Source organism: Canis aureus, chromosome 32 (assembly GCF_053574225.1).
Source record: "Canis aureus isolate CA01 chromosome 32, VMU_Caureus_v.1.0, whole genome shotgun sequence".
NCBI classification, from domain to species: domain Eukaryota; kingdom Metazoa; phylum Chordata; class Mammalia; order Carnivora; family Canidae; genus Canis; species Canis aureus.
This window is the reverse complement of record NC_135642.1, coordinates 30,784,871-30,811,784: the sequence shown is the minus strand read 5'-3', so window position 1 is coordinate 30,811,784 and position 26,914 is coordinate 30,784,871. Positions and strand designations below refer to the sequence as shown.

The 26,914-nt window shown below is 45.0% G+C and overlaps 1 protein-coding gene and 1 long non-coding RNA gene across 2 annotated transcripts in view; both read left to right on the top strand.

Moving 5' to 3' along the window:
- Positions 1–8,500: 8,500 nt before the first annotated feature.
- RORA (RAR related orphan receptor A) overlaps positions 8,501–26,914 on the top strand; it is a 711,502-nt gene continuing 693,088 nt past the window's right edge. Inside the window, exons 1-2 of the mRNA XM_077881327.1 lie at positions 8,501–8,600; positions 9,027–9,267. Coding sequence (XP_077737453.1) covers positions 9,102–9,267 — 166 coding nt within the window. The 5' untranslated portion in view covers positions 8,501–8,600; positions 9,027–9,101. The remainder of the gene's footprint in view (positions 8,601–9,026; positions 9,268–26,914) is intronic.
- Positions 11,670–19,705, top strand: LOC144303324 (uncharacterized). Its single transcript, XR_013370395.1, has 2 exons — positions 11,670–17,435; positions 17,671–19,705. It is a non-coding gene; the product is annotated as an uncharacterized LOC144303324 (long non-coding RNA).

Genomic DNA, 26,914 nt, shown 5'->3' with positions numbered 1-26,914 from the left:
AGTCCTCCTTTAAGATTCATAGTTGTTCATCTCTGTGCATTCATAAATTAGTTGGGCTTGAATTTAGGACAGTGGTCCTCAAGTTGAGAGTGTATCAGAATCACAAGGAAGGCTTGTTATAACACAAATTGCTGGACTGCACCCCCGAAGATTCTGACTGCATGTGAGACCAGAGATTTGTAGTTCTAACAAGTTCCCAGTGATGCTTTGCTTATAATCTGGGTCAGGATCACTGACTACAATGAAAAGTATGTATGTGTGAGATGTCTTCCATATTGGACATTGCCTTGCATTGGGAAGATTTTTATGTTCTTCCTTAGTGGAAAAATGTCTGCACACAACATTAAGAATAGGTCTACCTGGACAATATAAATGGAGTCAGGGACCTTATCTCTCTTTGCCAAAAGCTCACCTACTCTCATAACCACTTCCCAAATGTGTATCTTTATTCCTAACTGCAGGAAAAACAACTCATGAAATACCTTTTTTTGTGTGAAGCTTTCCTTGATTTCTCCAACACTGGCTCTTTTCTCTGAAGTTCTAGAACTTTATCTGAACCTGTCCTAAGGCATTCAACATTTAATATCTAAAGTATAGGTACTGGGGATCCCTGGGTTGCTCAGTGGTTCAGCGCCTGCCTTCGGCCCAGGGCACGATCCTGGAGTCCCGGGATAGAGTCCCACATCGGGCTCCCTGCATGGAGCCTGCTTTTCCCTCTGCCTGTGTCTCTGCCTCTATGTCTATCATGAATAAATAAGTAAAATCTTAAATAAAATAAAGTATAGGTACTGATGGATTTGTCTCAGCTCCTTACAGAGGATGTACAATCTATCTGATTCATCTTAGAATCTCTTACAGCATTTTTCCTAGCAGGAAAATAAATATTTGTAGAATCAAATCAGATCTGTGTGTGAATATCATGTGAGGGTCTCTTGGAAGTTCAAAAGATTAAAATTTGAAATGAAAAGCCTACACCATCAACATGATAACCATTAGCTACACATGGCTATTTCAGTTAATTAATGTTAAATAAAATTAAAAATCCAGTCCCAAGTTATAGTAATCAGGACAGTGTGGTATTGGCAAAAGAGCAGACAAATAGATCAATGGAACAGAACAGAGAACCCAGAAATAGACCCACATAAATTTCAACTGATCCTTAACAAAGGAGCAAAGGCAATACAATGGAGAAAACATAGTCTTTTCAATAAATGGTGCTGGAACAGTTGGTTTTTACACAGACCTTACAACCTTTCACAAAAATTAACTCAAAGTGGATCATATGCCTAAATATGTAACATAAAACTATCAAACTCCTAAAGTATAACAAGAGAAAATCTAGATGACTTTCAGCATGGCAATGTCTTTTTAGATACATCATAGGCATGATCCATGAAAGAAATAATTGACAAGCTGGATTTGATTAAAATTGAACATTTCTGCTTCGCAAAAGATAGTATCAAGAGAATGAGAAGACAAGCCACAGATTGGAAGAAAATATTTACAAAAGACGTATCAGATAAAGAACTGTTATCCAAAATATAAAAATAATACTTCAAAATCAACAATCAGAAAACAAACGACCCAATTTAAAAATGGGCAAAAGACCTGAACAGACACCTCACCAAAGAAGATATACAGATAGCAAATAAGCATATGAAAAGGTGTTCCACATCAGATGCCATTAGGGAAATGCATGTTAAAACAATATTGAGATACTACTATACATCTATTGGAATGGGCAAAATTCAAAACACCAACATAACCAAATGCTGGCAAGGAAGTAGAGTAATGGGAATCCTCATTCACTGCTGGTGGGAATGCAAAATGGCACAGCCTCTTTGGAGGGAGTTTGGTAGTTTCTTACAAAACTCAACATACTCTTACTATGTTACCCAGCAATTAGGCTCCTTGGTATTTATGTGAAGGAATTGGAAACTAATGTGCATGCAAAAACCTGCACATGGTTATTTATAGCAGTTTTATTAATAACTGCCAAAACTTGAAAACAACCAAGATGTCCTTCAGCTGATGAATAGATAAACTGTGGTATATCCAGACAATGGAATATTATTTTATGCTAAAAATAAATGAGCTATTAAGTTATGAAACTACTTGGAGGAAATTTACATGCATATTAATTACTAAGTGAAAGAAGGCCACCTGAAAGGGCTACATTCTGTGTGTTGTTCTGGAAAAGGCAAAACTATGGAGCCAGTGAAAAGATCAGTGGTCGCTAGAGGTTAAGGACGGGGAGAGATGAGTAGGAGAAGCACAGAGTATTTTTAGGGCAGTGAAACTCCTCTGTTTGGTAATATAAAGATGACTACATGTCATTTATACGTTATCAAAACCCAAAGAATGTACAACACCAAGAGTGAACCTTAATGTAAACTACGGACTTTGTGTGTGTCAATGTAAGTTCATCAGTTGTAACAAATGTACCACTCTGGTGGGGGATGTCATGGCAGGGGAAGTAGTGAACATGTAGGGGGGGCAAGAGATATATGGGAAATCCCTGTACCTCCTGCTCAATTTTGCTGAAGCTGCTCTAAAAAGATAAAGTCTACTTAAAAGGGAAAAACACAGTTTTGTAATCACATTAGCCATATCTCAAGTGTTCAGTAGTCACATGTGGCTAGTGGAAATCATATTGGACAACACAAATATGATTCTCAGGGAGACTCTCCTAAGAATTTCCATGTCACTTTAGTCTATGTGATCTGATCTTCACTAACTCTCCTGTGAAGTAAGTAGTTGAAAATGAAAAGGTCATCATGTCCATTCTACTTAACTTTAAGGAAGTGAAGTAAGTTGTTTCACGGCAATGTGGAGGAATCTAATCTATAAAATAACCATGAGACAAGAGAAAGTATCTAGAATCTAACAATAAATTGTACTCCTTTCTTTGTTGATGTATTCAGTTTCCTTTTTTTTTTTCTGAGCGATATCTCATCCATTTAATTGACAAAAATTGCATTTATCATGTGCTGGACACAGGGCTTGCATAGATGAACAAGTGCCACAGAGTTGCTGCTTTCAAACAAGCTTACAATCTAGCCTTCTTTACCCTTACGTTCGTCAAAGCCAGCCAAAAATATTTGTGAGCTCAGTATCAGTAGGATCATGAGGGTTCCGTGAAGGACATGGAGCCCAGCACATCACTTCTCTTCACCCAGGTGAATCTTACATGTTTCAGGATGAAAACACTGGGCTGCAGGAGACCTGTTCCATAGACATTTGCATGTTGTCAAATGCCTTCCTCTTATTGGAGTCCACAGACTCAGTCTGTTAGCTCAGAAGCTAACAAAGGGACCAGCAGCTGCCCAGGGCAGGGCCCCTTGCCTTCCCTTCCCTGAGAAAGACTTTTAGCAACTTAGATACTGGTCTCTACGGCAGTTGAAGCCTTATCACTGAATGCCACTTGGTTTTTGATGTGTACTTCTTACCTTCTCCGTGAGGCATGATAGTTTTTGTCTCTATTTTCCCTAGAATGCAGCTCAATACCCTGCAAATAATAGGAGCACAATTAAGATTTTATAAAATGATGATATAGATGTTATTTAACTCATGACCCAGTGGTACCCTGGATGAATCCTAGCAATTACTCTAATTAAATCGTCATAATACCAACTATGTGCCATATATGTTCTGTGTTAACACTATGCAATAGATGTATTAAGTAAAGCACATACTAAATTTATATTTTCAGTTGTCAGATTTTCTTAAAGTTAAATGAGATGAAATTAACTTTCATAGTATATTTTATTTAACTCAGCAGATACGAACTATTGTCATTTCAACATGCAATCAGTATAAGATTATTAATAAGACACTACATGTTTGTTGTGTACTGTCTTTGAAGTCTAATGTGCGTTTTAATGTATGTCATATATTTCAGTTTGGATTAGCCATAGTCCAAGTACTCAATAGCCACCTGTAGCTAGTGGTTACTGTACTGGACAGGGCAGTTTTATACAGTTTTTTATTAAACCCTACAAGATGATTAAGAATAATAGCAAAATTCTGGGTGGCAAGCATTCTAGAGGAATCATCTCATCTACCCTCCTAACAGCCCTCATCTATAGATGAGGAAACAGACCTAGAATTGATTAGTGACTTATTGTCGACCCCCTGCTCTTATGCGGCAGAGCTGGGTCTGGAATCCCTGCTCTGAGGCTACCGGGACAGGCCCCTGATTCACTGGGTGGTCTTGAGCAAGGCAGTTCTCTGCATTTTAGTTTCCTCCTTCACAAAATGGGAAGAGAGTCGCAATGGATCATCCAAAGTGAATCTTCCTCCTTATTTCCTGGCATCCAACAAACCTGGCTCTCCTCTTCCCACCCAAGAGGACCTTGGGTTTACATGGTTCCTGCTCTGATCTCAACAGCAGGCTCTTCCTGGCCAGGACTTTCCTGGCTGGGGCTGGCCTGATGCCGAACCTATAAACCTTGCAGCAGGTTGGAGCCCCTCCCATACCCAAAGCAGTGCTGCGTTTTCATTTGAGTTTCTTCTATTACCAGCATAGAGTTCAGCTTCAGCTTCTTGATGTTTTTGTAAAAGAAACTTGTTGTCTGGGCACTCGGTTTTAATTTTCTGTCCTCTTTGTTCTTAGGCATGTTGTAGATAGCTCCCCTCTCCCAAGGATATTCTACTATACATTTCCATAATTTTCCTGCTTTCCCTCTCCACGAAATGCAAAGAAAATAACTGTCAACTTTTTTGCATACATAAATTTTAACAGCCCATACATGTCAACTAATCTTTTATCCAGGAAGGAAAGGCTTATTTCAAGTGATTGAAAGTTGAAATGCTTAGGTTTTTATTCTTGTTGTGTAATGGAACACTGTGTGGACATGCCACATTATGATTAGTTTATCAGTTCCATTCTCCAAATCCACTAACTCTAGTGAGTGCCTACTATGTGCAAGGGAAGAATCCCTATTTTCAAGAAATGTATCTTTTACCAGGAAGAGTAAGGCAAATGTTCAACCAAGGACAGCACAAAGTAGACAAAGTATGCCAAGGGCCTTAAGAGGGGTACCAAGTACAGCTGACCCTTGAACAACACAGGTTTCAACAACACAGGTCCACTTATCTGTGGATTTTTTTTTTTGATAAATGTAGTACAGTACTCTATATTTTCTCTTCCTTATGATTTTCTTAATAACATTTTCTCTAGCATGCTTTATTCTAAGAACACAGCATATGAAACATATACAAATTAAGTGTTAATTGACTGCTTACGTTATCAGTAAGGCTTCCAGTCAACAGTGGGCTATCAGTAAAGTTTTTGGGGAGTCAAAAGTTATACGTGGATTTTCGACTGCACGGTGGGTCAGTGCCCCTAACCTTTGAGTTGTTCAAGGGTCAACAGTACTAAGTTCAAATATTTGGCTTGGGGTAAATCAGAGAAGGTTCTACAGAAGAGTTGCCTTTTAGAATGGACCTTGAAAGAAAGGTAGGGTTTCAGTAAACAGAGAAGGCAAGAAGAGCATTTTGGGAGACGAGGCAGAGGCGACTGTCCCTGTCTCCTGCACGACAAGCAGGAGGAAGCGTAGGAAGCAGCACGTGGCATGGTCTGAGGATTACACATGGATTGCAGGGATTATGTAAGGATGTAAGGCAGTTTGGCAAACTCTGCATGAGTGTCACACTCCCAATCCTCCACCCATGGAAGACAGCATTAATTAATCACAGCCCACACCTTTCCAACCAACCTCAGGAGTTCCTTCATGAGATGAGATCGATTTGCCATCCCTGGTGCAGGAGTGCAGAGATAAGTGAGGTAGAGCCTTGAATACCGTGTTGACTAGTTAGTAGTTAATTGGATAGGCAATGGGGAGCCATTAAAGTCTTGTAAGCAGGGGAGTGACATGGTGGGAAATGAGAGCTGTAGTTCAGGGTAATTAACTTGGCAGTGTTATCTGGGATGGATTAGAACGGTTGTAAGACTGAAGGCCAGTTATTTGGAAGGTTACTTTCATGGTGTAGGTGAGCCATGCTGTCTGGAATTGGAGTGGTGGCTGGAGAAGGGAGGGGCACAGGTCACAGAGTAGAACTTAAAGCCCTTGGCAAGTAGGTGAAGATGTGGAGAGCTAGGGCCAGTGGTGAGAGAGAGCCAAAGCTCACTCTGAGGTTCCCAGTAATTACCTTGGACTAAGAGAACACCAACTAGTGTTACCATCAACAGGGGAGCCTGGGACTGGCAAGACGGTAGGGAGAGTCCTGGCGAATTTGGGAAGGGAGAGAACAGTCTGCAAAAAGTGGATTTAGGCTTGTCTCTTCTACATAGCAGAGATTTTCCAAGCCATCCTCTGACAGGGAACTCAGTAGTGCAAAAGTAAAATAACCATTTTTAAGCAAACACTGTTGCCCTTTTGTCAACCAGATCTAAAGAAGGCTTCCATCTTTCCAAATATTTGAAAAATTGGAAAGCCTTAATTAGTAAGCAGGCAAGGGGCGTGAGGGAAGGAAAATATATAAGCCTAATCACTGTGCTTTCCAGGTTTCAAATGCTTCCCGAATCCGGGTAATTTACACTTTAGTAACAGTGATTGACAGTCAAGGAATGTATCTAACTCACTTTTATTTTTCCCTTGGGGAAAGCACTTTCGGTCCCAATTGTTTTAAATTGCAGAAGCAGTCATTGTTTTAGAGAGTTAGGAGGAATGGCTTTTTGGAGCTGGAATTTACCGCTGAAGGGAATATGGATTCTATCTTAATTGACTAAGGTCACTAGGGCCATTTTCAGGAAGGTCTTCCCAGGGTGAACAAATACCAGCTCAGTCAAAGGAGAACAGCAAAGGAACCAATTGAAGGAAGGCTCAGGGGACTAGACCTAAGCAGAAAAATGTTAATGCGTTACTACTGGTACCTGAAAAGGAGCCAGGGGTATTTTTTTGAGGCACTTGTATCCCAAATAGAACTGTTGGTGAAATTAATACGAAAAATTGCTGTAAAATGTTTTAGAATAAATATGGAGCAGTGGATATATTTTGAGATACTCACTTCCCCAGAGGCACTCGCTTATTTATTAAACTATGCACTTTGATATATTTGTTTACTTAGGAAAGTCAAGAGTGACAAGCTAGGTCAATTGCATCAAGAACATTATTAACAGGCTAACCAATTGTAAATGGTGTGAAGGCTGTTCTGGAAATCTGTGCTTTGATGTATGGGGAAACCCACACATCTGATTTGGGATGGAGGAGACAATCGTGGCATTGTCTGTAGGCGCCAACAGACAGGCTAAAGCCAGGGATCCTTGCAGAGACTGGATTAAGGTATCAGAACCGTTCACATCTCATTTACATCACTCCGAAGAGTGGACCACAGGTTTTGCTGATTAACACACAGGCCATGGCAAATAGCATTGTGTATTTGAAATCAGACCAAGATCAGTAACATTAACACAAACCATGTGTGAAGTTTGGCATATGGAGGTTCCACTTAAGCAATTATCTAACTAGGTTCTCCCCCACCCTTGTTTTCAAAAAGCATTTTTTCCAAACTAGGAAGGTAGAGAAAGCAAAACGTTCCTTACTTCTTTTTCCCATCCCAACCCCCTAAATACACATATTTATGCCACCTTCTGGTATGTAATAATATTTTTTATCGTCAAAATTTGTGAGCTTTCTGAAAGGAAGGTGGGAGTGTGTGCTACAAATGTACTGATTTCATCGGTGTCTGGGCAGGCAAAAAGAACTGGGGAGTTGAGTACCGAGGCAGAGGCGGCAGGCTACTACCCCCTGAATGTTTTCCACTCACCCAATTTATTGTCCCTTCATACTGGAGTTTGGGGTCAAGGTAATAGGGATGCAACTCTCTACTGTCCCTGGATTTCATTAAACGCCTACTATGGGATGGTTGTCTTTCCATGGAAGGGAGGTGTAGAATGACGTCTACAACGATGTCACTTATTAGGAGCTGTTAATTATCTGGATTTTATCGTCGAGGCATTATTAATGCCTCTGCAGCGTATCTTTTACGCACGAGACTGTACATTTAATAGCAAAATTACCGGTGGGAATTGACAATTAGCAGCCGCACAGGAACTAGCTGCCGAGTGGCATATTTCAACCCGCTTAGATAGTCACCAACCCAACAGGCCAAAGTTTTCTTCGGTGGAAACTGCCCTGCCAAGTGGTTTCTGGATCCTTCTCCGAGGAAACAGCGAAGAAAGCTGAGAGCCACCTCTTTCAACCACACCAGAAATTGCCCGTCCATGGCGATTCTAGTCCCCAAATGGGTTTTAGACACAGATGTCTCTCAAACCACGTCTGGAAACCCACTGGCCGTCCCAATCCCCGAAGTAAGAAGTGCCACGTCCCCCCTCCCTCCACCACCTCCACCTCCACCTCCACCTCCACCTCCACCCCCACGTCCACCTCCACCTCCACCTCCACCCCACTCCATCCTCCTCCTTCCTTCGTGTACCGGCCCAGGTCGAATTCCTTTTTAGTCTCATCCTCAGTCCTGGGCGGGCCGGCAGGGAGCTCCCTGCGATTTCCCCCAACGTGGATAATCCCATGTGGCTGTTCCCAGGCCGGCTGCGTGCAGAGGGGCACGAGTTCTGTTCCCGAGAGAGAGTCTCAGAAGTAGGCACGCAGATCACCTCGCTGATCTCCATTTCGGTCCCGGGGCCGGGTCGGGGCCGGGGCCGGGGCCGGGGCCGGGGGAGGATCGGGGCAGCAGAGCCTCTCCCCTGCGGCCCCCTCCCCCGCCCTGCCCCCACTGGCAGCCAGTCTGCGGCTCCCGGCCTGGGGTCCGGAGGGTGGGGGCGTGGGCGTGGGCGTGGGTGTGGGTGTGGGTGTGGGGGCCGGCTGGGAAGCTCTCGCTAGCGCTGCCTGTGGCCAGACCCGCCTCCCAGCCCCTCGCGGGCGCACACGGCCGCCCGCCCGGACACACTCCGCGCGCTCCCTCGCGCTCCCGCCCGCCGCCGCCGCCTGCTCTCTCCCTCCTGCTCTCCCCGGTCTCTTTCTCCCCCCTCTTTTTTTTTTTTTTTTTTTTTTTTGGTACCATAGAGTTGCTCTGAAAACAGAAGATAGAGGGAGTCTCGGAGCTCGCCATCTCCAGCGATCTCTACATTGGGAAAAAACATGGAGTCAGCTCCGGCAGCCCCCGACCCCGCCGCCAGCGAGCCGGGCAGCAGCGGCGCGGACGCGGCCGCCGGCGCCAGGGAGACCCCGCTGAACCAGGAATCCGCCCGCAAGAGCGAGCCGCCCGCCGCGGTGCGCAGACAGAGCTATTCCAGCACCAGCAGAGGTAGGAGGCTGCGAGAGGGGCTGGGGAGGGGGCGGCGGGCGCCCGGGAGCGGAGCGGGGGCCGGCCGGGAGCGGGCGCCCGGAGCGCGGGGGCCGGGCCGCGCGCGAGCCTGCGGCTGCGCCCCGAGCCCGGAGAGCCCCCCTCCCCTCCCCCCTCCGCCCCCCAAAAATGTTGCAAACTTTTGCAGCCCGTCCTCGGGTCTGCGGGAGGAGAGGGGGGCGGGGGCGGCCGCCAGGAGGGTTGACAGCCGGCGGGCTCACCCCCTGGCTTGGATTTTTCTGCAAAGAGAGGAGGAAAGCCGCGTAGCCCGAATGAAATACGCTCCCCCAAAATACGGAGAACCGGGGAGCGGGGGCCCGGGAAAGAAACTTTTAAAGCGGCAGTGTCCTTTTAAGAAGGAAGGAGGCAAAAAAAAAAAAAAAAAAAAAAAAAATCCGTTCGTGGCCACCCTCCTCCCGCTTTACCTCTTCTCCTCTTGACAGTTTCGGCCCCGGCTGCCCCAGACCGGGCGTGTTTTCGGCACCCCCCGCCCCCCCGCCCGCCGCCCGCCGCGGAGCTGAGGGGGTGCGGGAGGAGTGAGCGACCCGGGGAGTCCCGAGGGTGGAGAGGGGGCGCTCCTGGATCTGGGGGCGACGAGGGCACCGTCTCCGGAACGCGGCGGGTGGGTTTGGGGTTTGGAGGAAGGGCTGGAGAAAGCGGGGTGCGGGCGCGCGAGGCGCTCGCCCGAGTTGTCCGGCGGGCGCGGCGAGGGCAGATGCGCAAGTTTGCAGCCCCCGGGGGTGCGCAGCCCCGCGCCCGGGCCGGCGGGGGGCGTGTGCGCGCCAGCGCGCGGAGGGCGGCGGTGCCGTGGGGCGCTCCACGCGCCTCCCGAGTGAGCGTCTGCAAAAGCAAACAAGCAGAAACGGAAAGCTCGAAATGCACCCAAACTTATTTCTGCCCCGGGAATCCTTCCCTCTCCGAGGTTCCAGCGTTTCTGCAAGAACCTGGGAATGGTCAGCGGAGAGTTGGATGCTGGTTGGATAGATAGTGCGAGAGATGCGCCCCCCCTCGCCATCCCCCCCCCCTCGCCCAGCCTCGCCTCCCAGCGATCTTTACACTTCATTTTGGAGAGTATGAGCCGGGTTAGGGGTGGGGTGGAGGGGGGAGGCTCCATTGCCCCCTCCTTGCTTTTTCCTAAAGTCGAGTTACTGGGGGGTGGGGGGGGAAGCTCACTCTCTTTAAAGGTGTCAGAACCTGATGTAGGGTTTTTTTTTTTTTTTTTTCTTTCTTGGAGGTGGTGGTGGGGGGATTATTTATTTGATTGCGCCTGGAAGTTTGCAAAGAACAGGAGGAAGCTACGGCTTTAATTACTGTTGTAAATAATGTATAAATCACGCCTGTCACTCCGGAGGAAGCGGGCTCGCGCCAGCAGCCCAGGGCCGGGGATCCGGGGATGGAGGATCACCGGCCCCGCGCGCCCCCTCCTCCTGCCTCTCGGCTCCTGGCGGCGATTGGGGGGGGCCGGGGAGCGGCGAGTGGGGGCCCGGGAGCCGCTCCCTTCCTCTCGGTGTTACCGCTGGAGGTAGGAATATGGCTGATCATGTGCTGGCTGTTTTACAGTATTTCCCCCCCCCCCCCCCTTTAGCCACACCCCCTGTCCGGGCGCTTTCCCATTCACGGAATTCGAGTACAGTAAAAGCCATCAGGATGACACACACGAAAAACATTTAATTAAAGGCGATTTCCGAGGGGTGAACACGCCGAAGCGCGGTTTCAGCGGGAGGGGGTGCAGTAAGGGCCGGGAAGGGAGGATGGGGATCAAGGCTGGGGGCCGGGTCCTGCCGCCAGCTCGGTGAGTTTGTGTGTGGAGAGCTTTTGGCTGCAAAGAGTATATTTAGACCCTGAGACGGTGGATTTGGAATGCGAGCGGGTTATGTAACAGGGTTAATCAGAAACACTGGAGAAAATCCCCTTCATGTGTTTTCTGAGTTTTTTTTTTTTAAAGGAGGGGGGTAACATAGTATATAGGAAGCCACATTAATTTCTAGTTTGTGCTGTCACCCCCCTCTCTCTTAACCTCCCCCTTCCTGTGTGTTATTAGCATCTTCAGGTGTCATTCTTGCCAGGAGGTGTTCTTGCAGGAGATCAGGGTGGCAGGCTGCAGAACCGACTAACAAATCCGTAACTTGCTGTTCTTGCAAATTATATAACGCTGGGGCATTCAGTACCACTAGCCCCCTAGGCTTAGCAAAAAGGGGAGAGGGACAAAGTAGAGGTGGAATGCATCTTGCCCAGCTGACCTGTTGACCTTTGTCCCCTTGCCCCCTACAGAGTCACCCTCCACTCACTCTTCTTTGAACCAACCCGTGCCCCATCTCTCCAGAGATTTACTAGGGGGAGGGAGAAGAGGTAAGGCCCAAACACTCAACTCACATCCTGCACGCAGGCAGTAGGTTATGTAACAGTCTGAATGGAAAAAGGAAGGTCAGAGATGGAGGCATCCTTTAGCTAACACAGCAGTAGTAATAGCTTCCAGAAATTATGTGCATTTGCAGACTTTAACCTCAGATGTAGTGTCTGCTCCTCAGGGATACCAATCTGTGTGTGTGTGTGTGTGTGTGTGTGTGTGTGACCTAGGGAGAAGAAGAGAGAATGTGTAAGTATGCCTGGTAGATGAGAGTGATTTGAAAATGGGAAATGTTTGGGTTTTCAGATGATGTAATGGTGTTGGCAGAAAGTCGGCTCCCAGAGTGTAAGCAGCAAGAAAATTGGAGCTGGCATCCAGTATTAATGTCGCATAAATTACAATATCGGAAAGAAATTAACCTACACACTAGGTGATTACGCCTTTTTAATACTTAAAACATAAAGGCACACAACTCAAAAGGAAAAGCAAACATCATCACCTTATAATTAGCATTTTCAACCTCAAGGAGGATTGAATGGAGTTCTTGGCATTGGGTGAAGTGGGAAGCTTTTGGATTTGGGAGGTGCTTTCCAGAGAGGTAGAGGGGTTAGCAGCTTCCAGCCAGCCGGTGTTTGCAGTCCGCAGAAATTGTGGTCTGGATTCTCATGACATTGAGGTGACCTCATGAGACATTACCTGGGTAGACTCGAAGCTGTTATTGAATGCCAGACTCCTGGGAATCCCCGTGTGAATGGGCCGCGTACCCTTAGTGCCTGCGTTGCCAAAAATCAGTTGCGAGACTTTGTGATCTGAAAGACACGCCTTCCTTCCCCCTGTCCTTAAGACTAGCAGGGAATGGTTAGCGGTGGTCACGAAACTGTCCCGTTTTCTAGGTGGTATTAATGATGGCTGGTGTCATTCAGTACCAACTTTACAGCACAGTGAAAGGCAAGAAAGGCAGGAGGCAACACGGGAAGTAAGAATGAAACGGAGAAAAAACCACAGCCAATCTTTAATTTAACAAGGCTTACAGGGACTTCAGGGAGCCATAAGCATTGTGACATAACTGTTGTTAAAAACCCTTTTCCAGAATCTCGTTATTATATGCATGCCAGAAGCTTACATATTTTACTTCCCTAAAGTTATCCTCACAGGGCTGCGTGGCACGCAGTTGGCTTGGAACACCAGGGTTGTAGGTTGAAGGCTTTTAGGGCAGGCCGACCTCAGGGAAAAATCGAAACCAGAAGATGGGATTAACACTGAAAAGCTCGGTTGGGTTGAGATTGAACCCCCTGGAAGCTCAGTTAGATTGACTTAAAATCAGTTAACAAGGCCTGTAGTTTTTTGTTGCCCTGTGAGGACTTCTAGAGTCACATAACCATAGTGCTTTGCCTCCACGCCCCCTCTTCCAGTCTTGGCTGATTCGCTTTCTGGTAGGTACCCTTCTTGCCTGGCAATTTGTAGCCTTTTCTAGAGATTGATTCTCAGATCAACTTTTCTAACATAGACCTGGCTCTCCACAGTGAACAAGTGATGCCCCATAGTTTGAAAAGAGCTACTGGCTGGGATAAAATCCTTTGCCAGAGGAACGGAATGATTATTTTTTAAACTAAGGGACTTTAATTTTCCGGTAAATTGCTCATAAAAACATTTGTAATTATACCCTCAAAAAAATGTAATGGAATAATTTTAGGAAATGCATTTGGTGATAGTTATGATAACCTCTTCTGTTGCTTCCCCCTTATTTCTTAAGAAGAATTGTGTTCTTAATCCAGAAGTCAAATCCTGAGTAGCTAAAAACATGTACAGCAGACTCCTTATATGTTAGTCACCTGCTGGAATTTTCCAGAACCTACTAGCGTCATGAGGAGCCTTGGCTTTAGAGAATGTCTCCATTTCCAAAACTGGAAATATGGAGTCTTCATGGAAGCCCTCACCATGAGACCCTTCAGCATGTGTTTTCAAGGCAGCAGAGGTGGTGGTGTTGGTAAGGGGTGTAGCACACGCTGCTAGTTCCACGCCAGGCTCCTAAGTGGGATGTAGGGAGGTGTGAGGACATTATTTGTTGTAGTTGTGCCTCCAGGTGAAACGTTCTGGGGATTTTTGGTGACAGCCGAATTGTTTTTGGAAGCCATCTGACCCCTGTCCAGAGCTAACCTTTGGAACGCAAGTGAGACAAGCCCGTGGGTGCTTCTCCTTGGGCTATACTCTTGTCACTTCTGACTTAAGATGCACATTTTTCTCTACATTTTCCCATTTCTGATTCCAGAAAGTTGTGGTGTGTTGTTGGAAGGGCAGACTGAGTTGGATGTCACTGGAAATTCTGTTTGTGTGGTCTCTTACGGCAGATGCCTTTTTTTCTTTCTTTCTTTCTTTCTTTCTTTCTTCTTTCTTTCTTTCTTTCTTTCTTTCTTTCTTTCTTTCTTTCTTTCTCTCTTTCTCTTTCTCTCTCTCTCTCTCTTTCTTTCTCAGATTTTATTTATTTATTCATGAGACACACACACACACACACACACACACACACACACACACACACACACAGAGGCAGAGACACAGGCAGGGGGAGAAGCAGGCTCCATGTGGGGAGCTTAATGTGGGACTCAAACCTGGGACTCCAGGATTGCGTCCTGGGCTGAAGGCGGCACTAAACCGCTAAGCCACCCAGGGATCCCTAGATGCCACTTTTTCTGAGAGCACTCTTCCTCTCTGCCCTCATCTTCTTAGTCTACTTGATGAATTGTGCTTCTTAGGTTACCTGTGTCCTTATGTGTTTATGGAAGCAAAATACATAATGACATTTCAGGTGTCTGGGGACAGATTGTAATGTGACCTCCATGTGTGCAGAAGACTAAATTTGGTAGAAAATCCAGCTCTCTTCATATGACTTAACGTGCTGCTGCTTCCCCTCTTTGTCTTCCGTGAGCCATTGTTCAGGTACTTTGAGGTAGACGTCATCTACTCCCTTGAGGAGATTCCTGACCAGTTATCCCAGATTAGTGATAGATTCTTCTAGAGCAACAAGAGTCTGCTTTGAAAGGCCTTCAGGTACCAGAGTGAATACTAACCTAGAATGTAGAATATCTTTCTGAATATGAAGACTGTCATCCTGTTGAGAATATTAGGAACAGTCTCTCTCTCTCTCTTTTTCTCTATATGGTTCTCTTTTCTATCATTAAAAAAAATGTCTTGTTTTTTTTAGGGGAGGTGCCGATTGTGTGTGTGTGTGTGTGTGTGAGATTCATAATCGGAAGTGTTGGTTTGAAAACGAGCTGTTCCATTTTTCACCCACCTTACTAAACCGTATGTTAAGAGAAATAAAAGTGAATCATTTTGAATTAATGCTTTGAAAAAAAAACTCCAGATAATCAGTGTTCAAGTGTTGATTAATATACAGTAAATCATGATTTTTCTATAAGGGTATCAAGGCATTACTAATGAATTAGTTTTTCTGGCTAACAGTAGATTAACCAGAAATCTTTTCTGTCTTTCTCGTTTTGAATTTTTTTTTTTATTAATGTGCTAGTCCCCTTTCCTACCCTAGAAAGAACATTGGGAATGTAATTGAATCTTTCTTTGAGGTTTGAGGATCTTACAGTGCCACAGGGTCACTGTTCTGAGGATGAATTCTGATTGTACATTATAGAACTGTGAATGGAGACAGTGCCAGAGATTGGACTAAATCTGCCCTGATCCCAGCTTGGAAATTGTTTTCTTTTTCTGTTAAATCCTCGATGTCAGTATGTTTTGTTAGTTGCCTTCCTTGGCCTCTGACTTGCAAGGAGCAAGGCAGACATTCACTTTAATTAGTTGACTAGTTACTTGAGGTTTGTACTTTCTAGGAAAATTTCAACCTGAATCGAGAACCTTAATTTTTTCCCTGCAGTTATGGTGGATGTAAAATCACTCTCAGATGTTTAGGAAGGCTGTTTTATTTACAAAGAAGTTATGTAAGGTATTACCGTAGCATTATGTAACTTCTCCCCCTACTTGTAATAATGGCAAATAGAAATATCGGCTAATTTTGCCTCTTCCTTAGATATGTTGAGAGGGTATCACAAATCCTAAAAACTAACACATTCTAGGGTTTGAGGGAAGACTTTCAAGAATATCAATAAAGAACGTTTAAATTCCCCCAAAGGAAATTCTCCTTTCAAGTTTGGGCCTTTGTTCCCTGGGCCAGTGTGGGAAGCATGCCCAGGAGGGCACCATCAGAGGCTGACTTTCTCAGGGCCCTCCCACTTGACTTAATGATAGTCTGTGGTTATCTTCTGGCATCTTTGATGTCACAGCATTGCAAATTCATCTTAGGAGTCGTGGTGTTCTTTTGTGACAGCCCAGTTATTATTATTATGATTATTTTGTTTTTGGAGTAAGGAATCAAGGAGATTATCTAGAGAAGTCCATAGGAGAGGGGAACGGGGCGTGATGAGGAATAAATGTGCCACATCTTGTGGCTCGCTTTTTGCTCCCCCTTTAAATGCCAATGTGACAAAGGAGTCACAGGTACCAATTCCCATGTGTTGATAGAAGAACGGTCTCTTGTTGTTTTTTCCTAACAGACGTTTATGACCTCCATTGACAGGTCATTATTACAGACTGTCCTAGCACCTTCCGTGCTATGGCACATTGACAGTGGCGTGGCCCTGTGGTTTCCTGGTGATTGTCTCGTCCACAGAAGTGAGGCCCTGGTGGCCAGCTGCAGGGCCCTCTGCAGTGTCCACCACCAGTCGAGAGTACAGGTCTCCCATGCCCTGAAAGGTGCCAGAGGACTGCAGGCTGTGCCAGGAAGTTTCTGTACCAGCACTGTTTGCCCCAAAGCTCAATCGGAGGCTGGAACTGAGTAGGAACCCTTATGGCATAGAGGATTTATAGTCTCCCAGCCTCGAGTCATCTCTAGCAACATTATTGGGCATTTGAGTTTTGATTATGAACTATCTTAAAGTTGTTGTTTTTTTTTTTAAATAATCAGGAAGTTCCTCCATCCATGAACAGACCGTAATAGATGAAACTCTTCTGGGGTGCAAGGAAGGGTGCCACTTAGTACAGGATCCTCAAGCCTGTGAAAGAGGCAGCGCACTGTTAAAAATACCTAGCTTACTTCGGGGGAGGATTTGGCTGAATGCTGATGAAGTTTATGAAATATGAATGTAGTGAAGTTGCTGTACGTAAGTGGTAGGCGTGTGTGAAAGAAGTAAGAAGAAATAAAATTGTGTATAAATGACACTCTGAAACTTGATGGAATTGTATACGTGACAGGAATGGTGACGTTTGGGTCTGTGCTTAATGGGGGAAAATAAACTGGCTTAAAGTCTATATGTCAAACTAGATGGGGGGCTAAAAATTATAGAAGATAAAATTATTGGACTTATTTTATGAGCAAAGGATGCTACCAAGGATAAATAGGCAGATTGCAAGTGGTAGAGGTGAAGCAGAATAGGGGGAAAAAAATGAGGAATCAACACTTGAATTTATAACGAGCTATGGTAATCACTGTTTTAAATAATCCCAACCATTAACTACTGTGCTGCTAGACAGAGAATTAGTTATAGCCAAACAAAAGGCATAAATATGAATTTTAGGTTGTGTGGGAGAAATCCTCTTGATCCCCAAAGCATAAATGCATGTACTGAGAAGCAAAGCTACACACGATGTAATTTTTTCTGTCTTATCCCAATTAATTGACAGCCAACTGTATGCCTCTTTCCTGAAGGTGACTTTACAATCTCCAGACACAGACATTTCTCTCAGAAGTGGAGTGAAGGAAGGAGAACCACAAGCTAAAGTGTGTGTCACTGGGTGAAGTATTTTGGGGGGAGAGATAAGAAGGGTACAGTAGGGGATCGGAGCAGTGCATACAGGGATGAAGAATGCCTGTTTGGGGCTGGGGAGTGGGGGCTGTGAACGAGGAAGGGAATCTCTAGAGGGAAGGAGACTTCTGTGCAAAGGAAAATGAAATTAGCATTGACTCTGAAATGGCTCGGAATGTGACTTTCTAATTTTAAATTATCTTTAACAAGGGCAATGAAAAGAGGAAAAGTTGACACTTTGAGAAGTTATGACGAACTTGTCGAGAATGCCAATTGACAAAGGCAGGTAAGGGAATACTTGGAAAAACAGAACAAGAACAGGTCTGAAGGGCATGCTGATCTGCTTCCTAGCGTGTTAAGGGAATTGGCGGGCATGTTTATTGACTCTTCCAATTAGTTTTAAAGAAACCTGAAGAAATGGACAAAGACGGAGAAAAGACAACCAGATGTGATTCTGCTCTTCCAGAAGCAGAGAGGCTTTTCTCATCCCATATGATCGATGCCAGTCCTGGGGAAGACTCACTGTATAGCAGTTAATGGATTTTCAACATACCAATCACAGAAGAAACAAGGGTATATTTAGCAAGTCTAAAAACTCTTCAATAAACTGCATTGCTTTTCATTTTCACTGTACAGTCATAAAGCCAGGGGATGGTAAGAAGGCCATGGTAATGATACAGCGTGTACTCCCAGGAACATTTGTATGATGGGGATATTACGTCTGGAAGGACAGGGCATCTGGGAGGATGAACTGCCCATAACTCTCAATTGTCCAGGTAATGAAGCATTGGAAAGCAAACGCAAATGAAATACTTTGATAATCAAAAATGATTCTTCTTTTAGTGATCATATTAGTTGACTGATGGTGACAGGTATGAAATTGCGAGTTGCGTGTAGCCATTTCTGGCACTCGTGGTCCACTTCTGATGAGCATGTTGATGTGGAAAGTGGGAACCCGGACGGTTTCTATAGACCGGGCTGTGAACCCAGAAGATGTAAAATTTGACAGCGTGAAGGACAAAGGTTGAAGATTAGTGAGCCCTAAAATTTCTTGAGGCCTTACAGAGAATCAGTTGGAGAACTGACGCTACACTGAGAAGCTCTAGCAAGTCCTAAAGCTCATTTTTCTCACCTCGAGCTTGAGGGTGTGTGCTAGGTGTGTGCTAGGTGTGTGGTGCTCACTCACCATGCTGGTGCCGGTGCTGTTTTATTAGCCCAAGGCCTGTTAGACGCAGAAGCGGCCTTCTAAATCATATAGCCTGGCCCTTCTCCTTTAAACTGACACTCACAGAGATCTAATAATGTGTCTGAGTTCCCATTCCTAGTAAGTGGCAAGACTGTGACAAGAGTATGGGTCATCTACTTTGTAGAAGCGTTCCAGTGTTCCTTGCCTTTGTGTGCTGTGCCGAGATACTCGGAAATTCCAGCAGGTACAGAATCAATTTCCTGAACCCCCTCTCCCCGTCCTGCCAGGTAACCCCCCTGAGGATATTATGATGCATACACAAGTTAATCCAGCATGAGGTAGCTGACATCTCTGAAACTCAATGCATGTGACGTTGGTTGTGCGTCAGTAATGGAGCATTATCAGTAATTGTTATGTTTTCATATCCCACTGGGCATTTTGAATATTATATGAAAATTAGCCCATGAACACCAGTCATGGCCATGTCAGTAAAAGCATTCTGAAGCATAGTGAAAATAGTGCCTGTATCTTATGCACTGCTGATTGCGTAGAAAGTAAAATAGAGGCTCTGGAAGGGACCGTCTTGTCATCGGTGCCAGCCTGAGTGGTTATGCTCGCTAGAGCTGGATGCAGCCAGAGGGTGGAATGGAGAGGCTGGCTCTCAGCAACTGCCCTTTTTCGTCAAGGCAGAGGAAAGGCTGTGTCTTTTATAAGAGATGCTCAAGAGGAAGTGCACCCGTGGAATACTATAATAGCTAGTAAAAATCCTATTCCAGTAGAAAAGTATCTCTTGATAGGGGAAAATGTTTGTCATCTATTAGTGAAAGGTAATAACCTTCATAGCAGTGTGCCCAGAATGACATCATTTTTGTAAAAAACTATAGTGTGTGTATTAATATGGACCCACGTACACCTTAATAATGAAATGATAAAATGGTTATTTTTAGTGTGAGTTTCTTTTTTTTGTGTGTGCCCTTCTGTATTTTTGACTTTCCTGCATTATACATGTATTACTTTTGTAACTAGAAAAAAATAAATCTTATTTTTTTTTAAAAAAAAGATCGTTTGTATGTTGTGAAACTGGGGGTGCGTTGAAGGAACTAATTCTGCGCTTCGTATGTCACGCAGAATTGCTCAGTATTTCAGGATGGGCCAAGTTTACTGGCCCCAAGAGCAGTACCTCTGACAGGTATTCAGCCAGGATCATCAGGAAAACAAGGTTTATTCAGCTTGCATGTGAAAAGAAGCGTCCAATATTGGAATTTATTGCCCTTTAGGACGATATCTTTGAGGTGTTTACACTGTGATCTACAATGAGAAAAACATACTACATTGTGACCCAGTACACACACATGTGCGCACACACACATGCATGCGCATACATACCACAAGTGCATGCAATAAACTTTTCATGTAAAATATTTATCCTTTACCTGTGATGCACTGTTATTTTTGCTCTATTATTTAAAGACAAGATATAAATCATGAGCCACCAAATTGGTTTCATGATCTATTTATGGGCTGTCTCTCACAGTTTTAAAAACCCCGTTGTGGACATAAGGTAGAAGCAGCCTTTTTGTGAGCCATGGCCTGGCGGTAGGAGGGAGGGAGAGAAGGGTGGGAAGGGGAGGTAGAGGGGGGAATGGAGTGTTTCCACAGTAACTGATGTTGGACTCCAGGTGTTACTCATTATGATTTCAGGGAGGAGGTGGGGGATGGAAAATAATGTAAATACTTATTATTTGTAATCATACGGTATCTTTATACCACTTTTAGCACATGCTCATTAATACCCCGTTACCTTTAGACATGCATCTGCCAAGACTGGCTCAGAATGTAGATTCTGGGATCCCCATTGTTTGGATTTGATGTCACTGTGTAAAAGCCCAAGGATGGCGTTCTGGACAGAGGTTTGCTGAGCGCTTTGTGTGTGAACACAGCAAACGAGATTGAGGGCCGATCCCTGCCTTCCTGGATCTTGCATTCTAGGGGTGGCATCTCTCAACGAAGCCCCTGGTCTGAAGGTTCTCTTCTAAGTGCCTCTTGGATGTGGTCATCCTTAGCCCTCTTCCCCATACATGCTTTCACCCTTCCCCTCTTCTTCTTTCCAACCCAGTGCTCCCATCTTCTGTCCCAATCTCTCTTTGCTTCTTGAAAGCCTGCAGTGGCTTTAGATAAGGCTACGAGATAAGACTCACCCTCTCCCTCCTGCAGTTCTCGTGATCCCTGTCTTCTTCAGTTGTCAGGTGGGCCTGGCTCATGCAGTAAGCACGTAGCCTCTTCCTTTGCCGGGTTGCTTTATACTGTCTTACAGTGTTATTTCCCGGCTAGGTGTCTAGTCTCCCCAAGAGGACTGGCACCGTGGTTTATCCTGTTACTCCTGCGCAGTGCTTTGCGAAAAGTCAGTGCTCATTAACTGTGCAGAGCATCTCTTTCACATTGCCCTGCCAAGCCGGTCACTTTTTCAGTAGATTCAGCGCTCTACTTCCCAACTCTGCAAGCACAGCTTCTACTCACTCAGACTTCCAGCTAGGCCTTGGGTATGGACCCAGCTGCCCTTCTTTGTCCCATTTCTGTCTCTCTCAGATCTACCAGTCGTCCCCTCCATGGCAGGTTCAGGCCCGCTCCAGTCTTGAGCAACTCAGATGAAGGCCAAACATGTTGGGAAACAGCATGTATGCGTGTTACGAGCCAGCCGGGAGTCAGGCAGACCTGGGCCAGAGGCCCAGGTGTGCTGGGTGCTGGCTGTCTGACTTAGGTAAGTGCATTCGTCACTCATTTTGTTTCTTTCATCACCTGAAAACTAGAGATGTGTATGATGCTGGCTTCCCAAGATGGTTGAGGGTGACCTGTGATTAGGCACGCATGGCACCTCGCAGGGTGCCCATTAGACCTAGACTGTAGCTCCAGTGATGGTGGTGATGATGGAGCACATACAGATACAGGAGCTTCTGTTGCCTGTCTCCTCCTCAGGTCTGTGACTCCCTTTCCTTAGATCATTCCTCCCTGGTTCGGACTGGTTGCTCTATGAAACAAGCAAGGCTATCTGAAGGCATCGGAAGCCTTACCTTTTACTGCTAGTTCCCTTTCCTGACTGGATCTGCCCTAGTCACTCAGCTCAGCCACCATGGGCTGAATCTTTGTGAAGACAAATCACTTAAGCTCAACCTCATCACTCATTTGGGCTTCCTGAGCTTCCACCTCACACCTTCCACTGAACCTGAACAGGGCCCATTTCTGCCTGTTTCCTCCCCCCACTTTTATTCTTCCTTTTGCCCTGCTGGCTACCCCCTCCAGCTATTGAGGCTGTGGGAGTGCCCTCCTTCCCACTGTGCTCCAGAGCTCTCTCTCCCGCCTCATTTTTCAGCAACCCATCATCATTCCTTGCCCTCCCTTCCCCTTTACTCACTTTCTCCTCCCTGCCAAAAATCACATTGGAGAAGCTTGTCTGCGAGGGTTCCATTCAACTTGTTCTACATTAATGCTCCACTACGGTGACCCACTGCTGAGTCTTTCACTTGTAATGTAATCTAATAATTTACATGCACTTTGCAAGCAATACTCTCAGAGACTCACAACCTGCTTGAAATTGCTCTGCTGTTACAGTAGTTGAGCTGATGAGAGAGAGCAGTGTGAGAAAGAGTAGTTATGGGTACCACAGTGGTACTGGGTAAACCCAGGAAAATAATGTTAGCATAAGGTGAGAGTGTGCTGATGGATTATAATATCCTTTCTTAGAGAATCAATTAAGTTTGCAGAGGGTCTTGTATTGATTTTGGCTTATAATTGGACGAGGCTGGGTCAAAGTATAGTAGGTAGAAGCATTAGCAAGGAAGAGGAAATGAAGCAAGAGTGGAAACCTGTCTTTCTGGGATGCTGTGAAAATATTTTAGTTTCAGTATCTTATATGACTTTTACAGAATTAATTGACACTCTGATTAGGTTGTTTTATTTCTTTACTCAGAGATGTTGGAAGCCAGTTCTAATATCCAGTAGTCATGAAAATAGAGTAATGCTTTAGTAATAGTGCCATTGTAAAGTGAATTACACCATTAATTACGCATCTATTTTGTCTAATTTGTATTGTGATTGTGTGGGTAATACACACATTTATAGGCATAGAGTAGCTGGTTTTTAAGAAACAGACTCTAGCTGAGAAGCCCCTATCCTATAATATTGAACAGTTAGTGAAAATAAGCCATTGTTCAGTGAAGAAGTTCATCTTTATATATATATTTTTAAAGATTTTATTTATTCATGAGAGAGAGAAAGAGGCAGAGACACAGGTAGAGGGAGGAGCAGGCTCCATGCAGGGAGCCCAATGTGGGACATGATCTTGGGATCCCAGGATCACACCCTGAGCCAAGGGCAGACACTCAACCACCCAGGCGTCCCGACATCTTTATATATTTAAATGTGAATGTATATCTATGTATATACATACACATACACACATGTCCATATACATATATGCACAGGCACACACATATATTGTGCCAGTCAAGCAAATCAAGAAAATACATGATAGGGGATCCCTGGGCGGCTCGGCAGTTCAGCGCCTGTCTTTGGCCCCGGGTGTGATCCTGGGGTCCCGGGATCGAGTCCCGCGTCGGGCTCCTGGCATGGAGCCTGCTTCTCCCTCTGCCTGTGTCTCTGCCTCTCTCTCTCTCTCTCTCTGCCTGTCTATCATGGGTAAATAAAATCTTAAAAAAAAAAAAAGAAAATACATGATGACTGTGGCATAAAAATGTTTGCCTTCATTTGTCTTTTAGCAAGTTGACTAGCCTGCATGGGGAGAGATGTCAGTTATGGTAGGCCAAGTCAATATGGTATCAAGGACAGGGTTTGAAAACAAGGGTTTGTGCATTTGTTTCAAAATCTTGGTCGTTATTACCATGCCCAAGAACCTCTGTTAATTGATATATCTCAGGTTGGGGGAAGAACCATTAAAATCCAGGAATTGGGATCCCTGGGTGGCGCAGCGGTTTGGCGCCTGCCTTTGACCCAGGGCGCGATCCTGGAGACCCGGGATCGAATCCCACGTCGGGCTCCCAGTACATGGAGCCTGCTTCTCCCTCTGCCTGTGTCTCTGCCTCTCTCTCTCTCTCTCTGTGTGGCTATCATAAATAAATAAAAATTTAAAAAAAAATAAAATAAAATCCAGGAATTAGGGTCATTTTATTTTGTCACTTGTCTCCCAGGGAAGGATTCTGGCCAAAGAACTTCTTCCACAGCACAAAGATAGAGGCATATTTTTTATTCCTCAAGTCATTAGCTAACCCTAGAGCAGAGACAGGATCTAAGAAGGCAGCATTCAGTGTGGGTGCTCCCAGTGGAACATGTAAATTAGAAAGTCCATGACTCTTACACTTTGCCATGTTACCAGTGACTTTATCCCTTCACTCCTGGAAGCGCTGATATGGGGTGGGGTTGTTTGGCATTATGTGTGAGTTTCTAACTATTAGAGTGGTATTTCCAGGGAACTTCTGAAGACTTAACCTGGGGCATCTCAGGCTGAATTGCTGCCTCCAAGACTTCGTTCCCATATTTTTATGCAGTGGCCATCTGGAAGGGATTTTATTGTAGTCTCCATGTCTCCCCTCCCCCTGCTCCAAAGTTTTGCTTTTGTAGCATTGTCAATTAGTACTACCACCTGGTAATCTAGAACCTCGGAAGGACCTCATCCAAAGAGGTGAGATTATATTAAGTTTAGAATATATTTAACTTTCATATATATAATGCTTCCTATGATGACTAAAATGTTGAAAGTAAATCTGTGTCATAAACAACTGTGCCCTTGCTGTTGTCTTTAAACTTCGAGTGAACATTTGAAGAGAGAGCATACAGTGTCAATGCCTGCCATGTGGATTAAGAATATATTTAGTGAAAAAAAATAATATATTTAGTGGAGAAATTTTATTGCAAACCTCAATGAAAAAAATCAGTATCATATTGTGCCTTAAAATATGTTACAGTGAAAATTACCATGGTGTTTGACAACATGCCTTTATTAATTAGTTTTTTCTATTATTTTTTAGTAGCAAACACACTCTGGTTTGATCACTCATTAGGTACAGTTCTTACTGAATTCATATTTTGCCGCTTCGGTGTATTTATCTTTCCACTGGTCTTCAGTTCCTGGAGGGGCGTTGTCGTAGATTGTCTTGAGTCTTTTGTCCCATTTCTCTGTCACTTGGGCATTCAGCGAGTGCCCTCAGGATGCTAGTGACCATGCAGTTTAGAATCAATATGTGGAAGACGAGCCAGCTGAGGAAAGACTGGGATAAGGTAAGAAAATCTAATATTCTTTGAAAGCTTCAGATGTTTAAAGGTGAAGCAATACATTGCCTCCTTTCATTCATTCATCAAGTATTTATTGAGCACTTGCTGTGTGCCAGGTCATGTGCTGATCAGTGGAGGAACAAACTGAGTTAGGGAATTGATAGGCAGGAGAGATGCGGTAATTTCAGAAAATGTGGAGAGTGCTGTAACAGAGATGCTTACAAAATACATAGCGCACAGAAGAAGGAGAACACTCCTTGTGAGGAGGCAGGGAAGGCTCACTGAGGAAGATAGCCTTGCCTAGTTTTGGGGAAAATGAGGAAAGACTTACCTAGAAGACAAAAAGTGAGAGAGAGGGTGTTGTGGGCCAGGATACACGAGATGGGAGTTCACAGCACATTCAGGTAGGGTGAATGAGGTGTAGCTTGGCTGAGGCATGAAGTCTGTTGGCAAGGCCCAGGAGGTGAAGCTGGACAAAGCAGGCAGGGGCCAGGTGAGCCCTTTGGACACTTTTCCTCTGCAAAATTTTGAGCAAGTAAAAAATACCTGATTTCTTTTCAATAAGGTCCTTAAGCATAAGTGTGTTTGAAGGTTGGGGTGGAAAATTGACAGTGTAGGTAAGGGGCCGAGTTAGGAGAGCTCTGTGACAACTTTGAAAAGAGGGACTGCAGGCCAGGACTGGGGTTGAGGAAGGGGTGGCCTCTGAGGTAGCATTTCCCAAGAGGTGAAATGGAAGACTCACAAGGGAGGTAATGGCAGGAGTCCCTACCTGAGGTGGGTGCAATTATTGGCCGGGACAGACTGGAGTGGGATGTAAAAGGGGAGGAGATCTGGGTCCCTGAACTTAGTTCAAGGTCCTGGGGAAATGTGTCAGGGGCAGTTGGAAATCTGGGGCCGGCAGTGAGCATGTTAGCCGGGGAATCAGGAGAAACAGTATTTGAACAAGGGCCTGAAGCTCAGGGGGGACAGCTGGGCTGGAGGCGTTATGGAACAGTGTTTTTAACAGGGGATTGGAAGGTGAAATTTTTATACCAGGACATGTGTACATGTTTACATCAAGAGAAGTTATGGGGATCCCTGGGTGGCTCAGTGGTTTAGCACCTGCCTTCAGCGGGATCGAGTCCTGCGTCAGGCTCCCTGCATGGAGCCTGCTTCTCCCTCTGTCTGTGTCTCTGCCTCTCTCTCTCTCTTTCTCTCTCTCTCTCTCTCATAAATGAATAAATAAAATCTTAAAAAAAAAAAAAAAGAAGTTAAGCCTAAGGTCCAAGTGGGTGTAGCTGAGAAAGGAAAAGAGATGAATTAATCGATGCTGCGACAGAGAAGAGTATCTCAAAAAATTGGCTTTGGACTTGGAAATTTTACATTTACTAAAGGCATTTAAAACAACAACAACAACCCACCAAGAACATCTCTAAAGTCAGAGTGAGGTTCTAATGCACCCTGCTGCTGCAGGTTGCATTTGAGTTTTATCTGCCTTGATGGTGGTCTCCTTCCCATCATGTCTAATTGATGATTGTAGAGTTGTTGCCCACCTCCCCTCCCCTGCCTTTTTTTTTTTTTTTTTAACTTTCTACACAGCTCAGCATTGATTTATCCTGTCTCTAAAGGGAATCTGCCTCACACTTGGCAGAACCTCAAGGTTGGGAGAAATGGAATGAATAGTAGCTGTGGAGAGGTCTCCACATTACCCTGGGAGAAAGGCTTCGTGGGAGAGAAAGTTGAAAGAGGGTCTTGAGAAAGGGTGTGTGATCCTCAAAGGATGGGTCTGGCCACGGAAAACTAAATGGGAGATTTTTTTTTTCCCCTTGTTGTTGAGCGAGACCCAGAAAGGCACAAGTGTTTGTTGGCCGGGCAGACGATGGTGTCGATTATGGTGACAGTGGGACAGCCACCCTGTGTGTATGGCGCTTGGTGTTTCCCGGGGGGCTTGCACACAGGGCACAAGCCCCTGGAGGTCCTGGAAAGGGAAGGAGTCGATGATGTCTC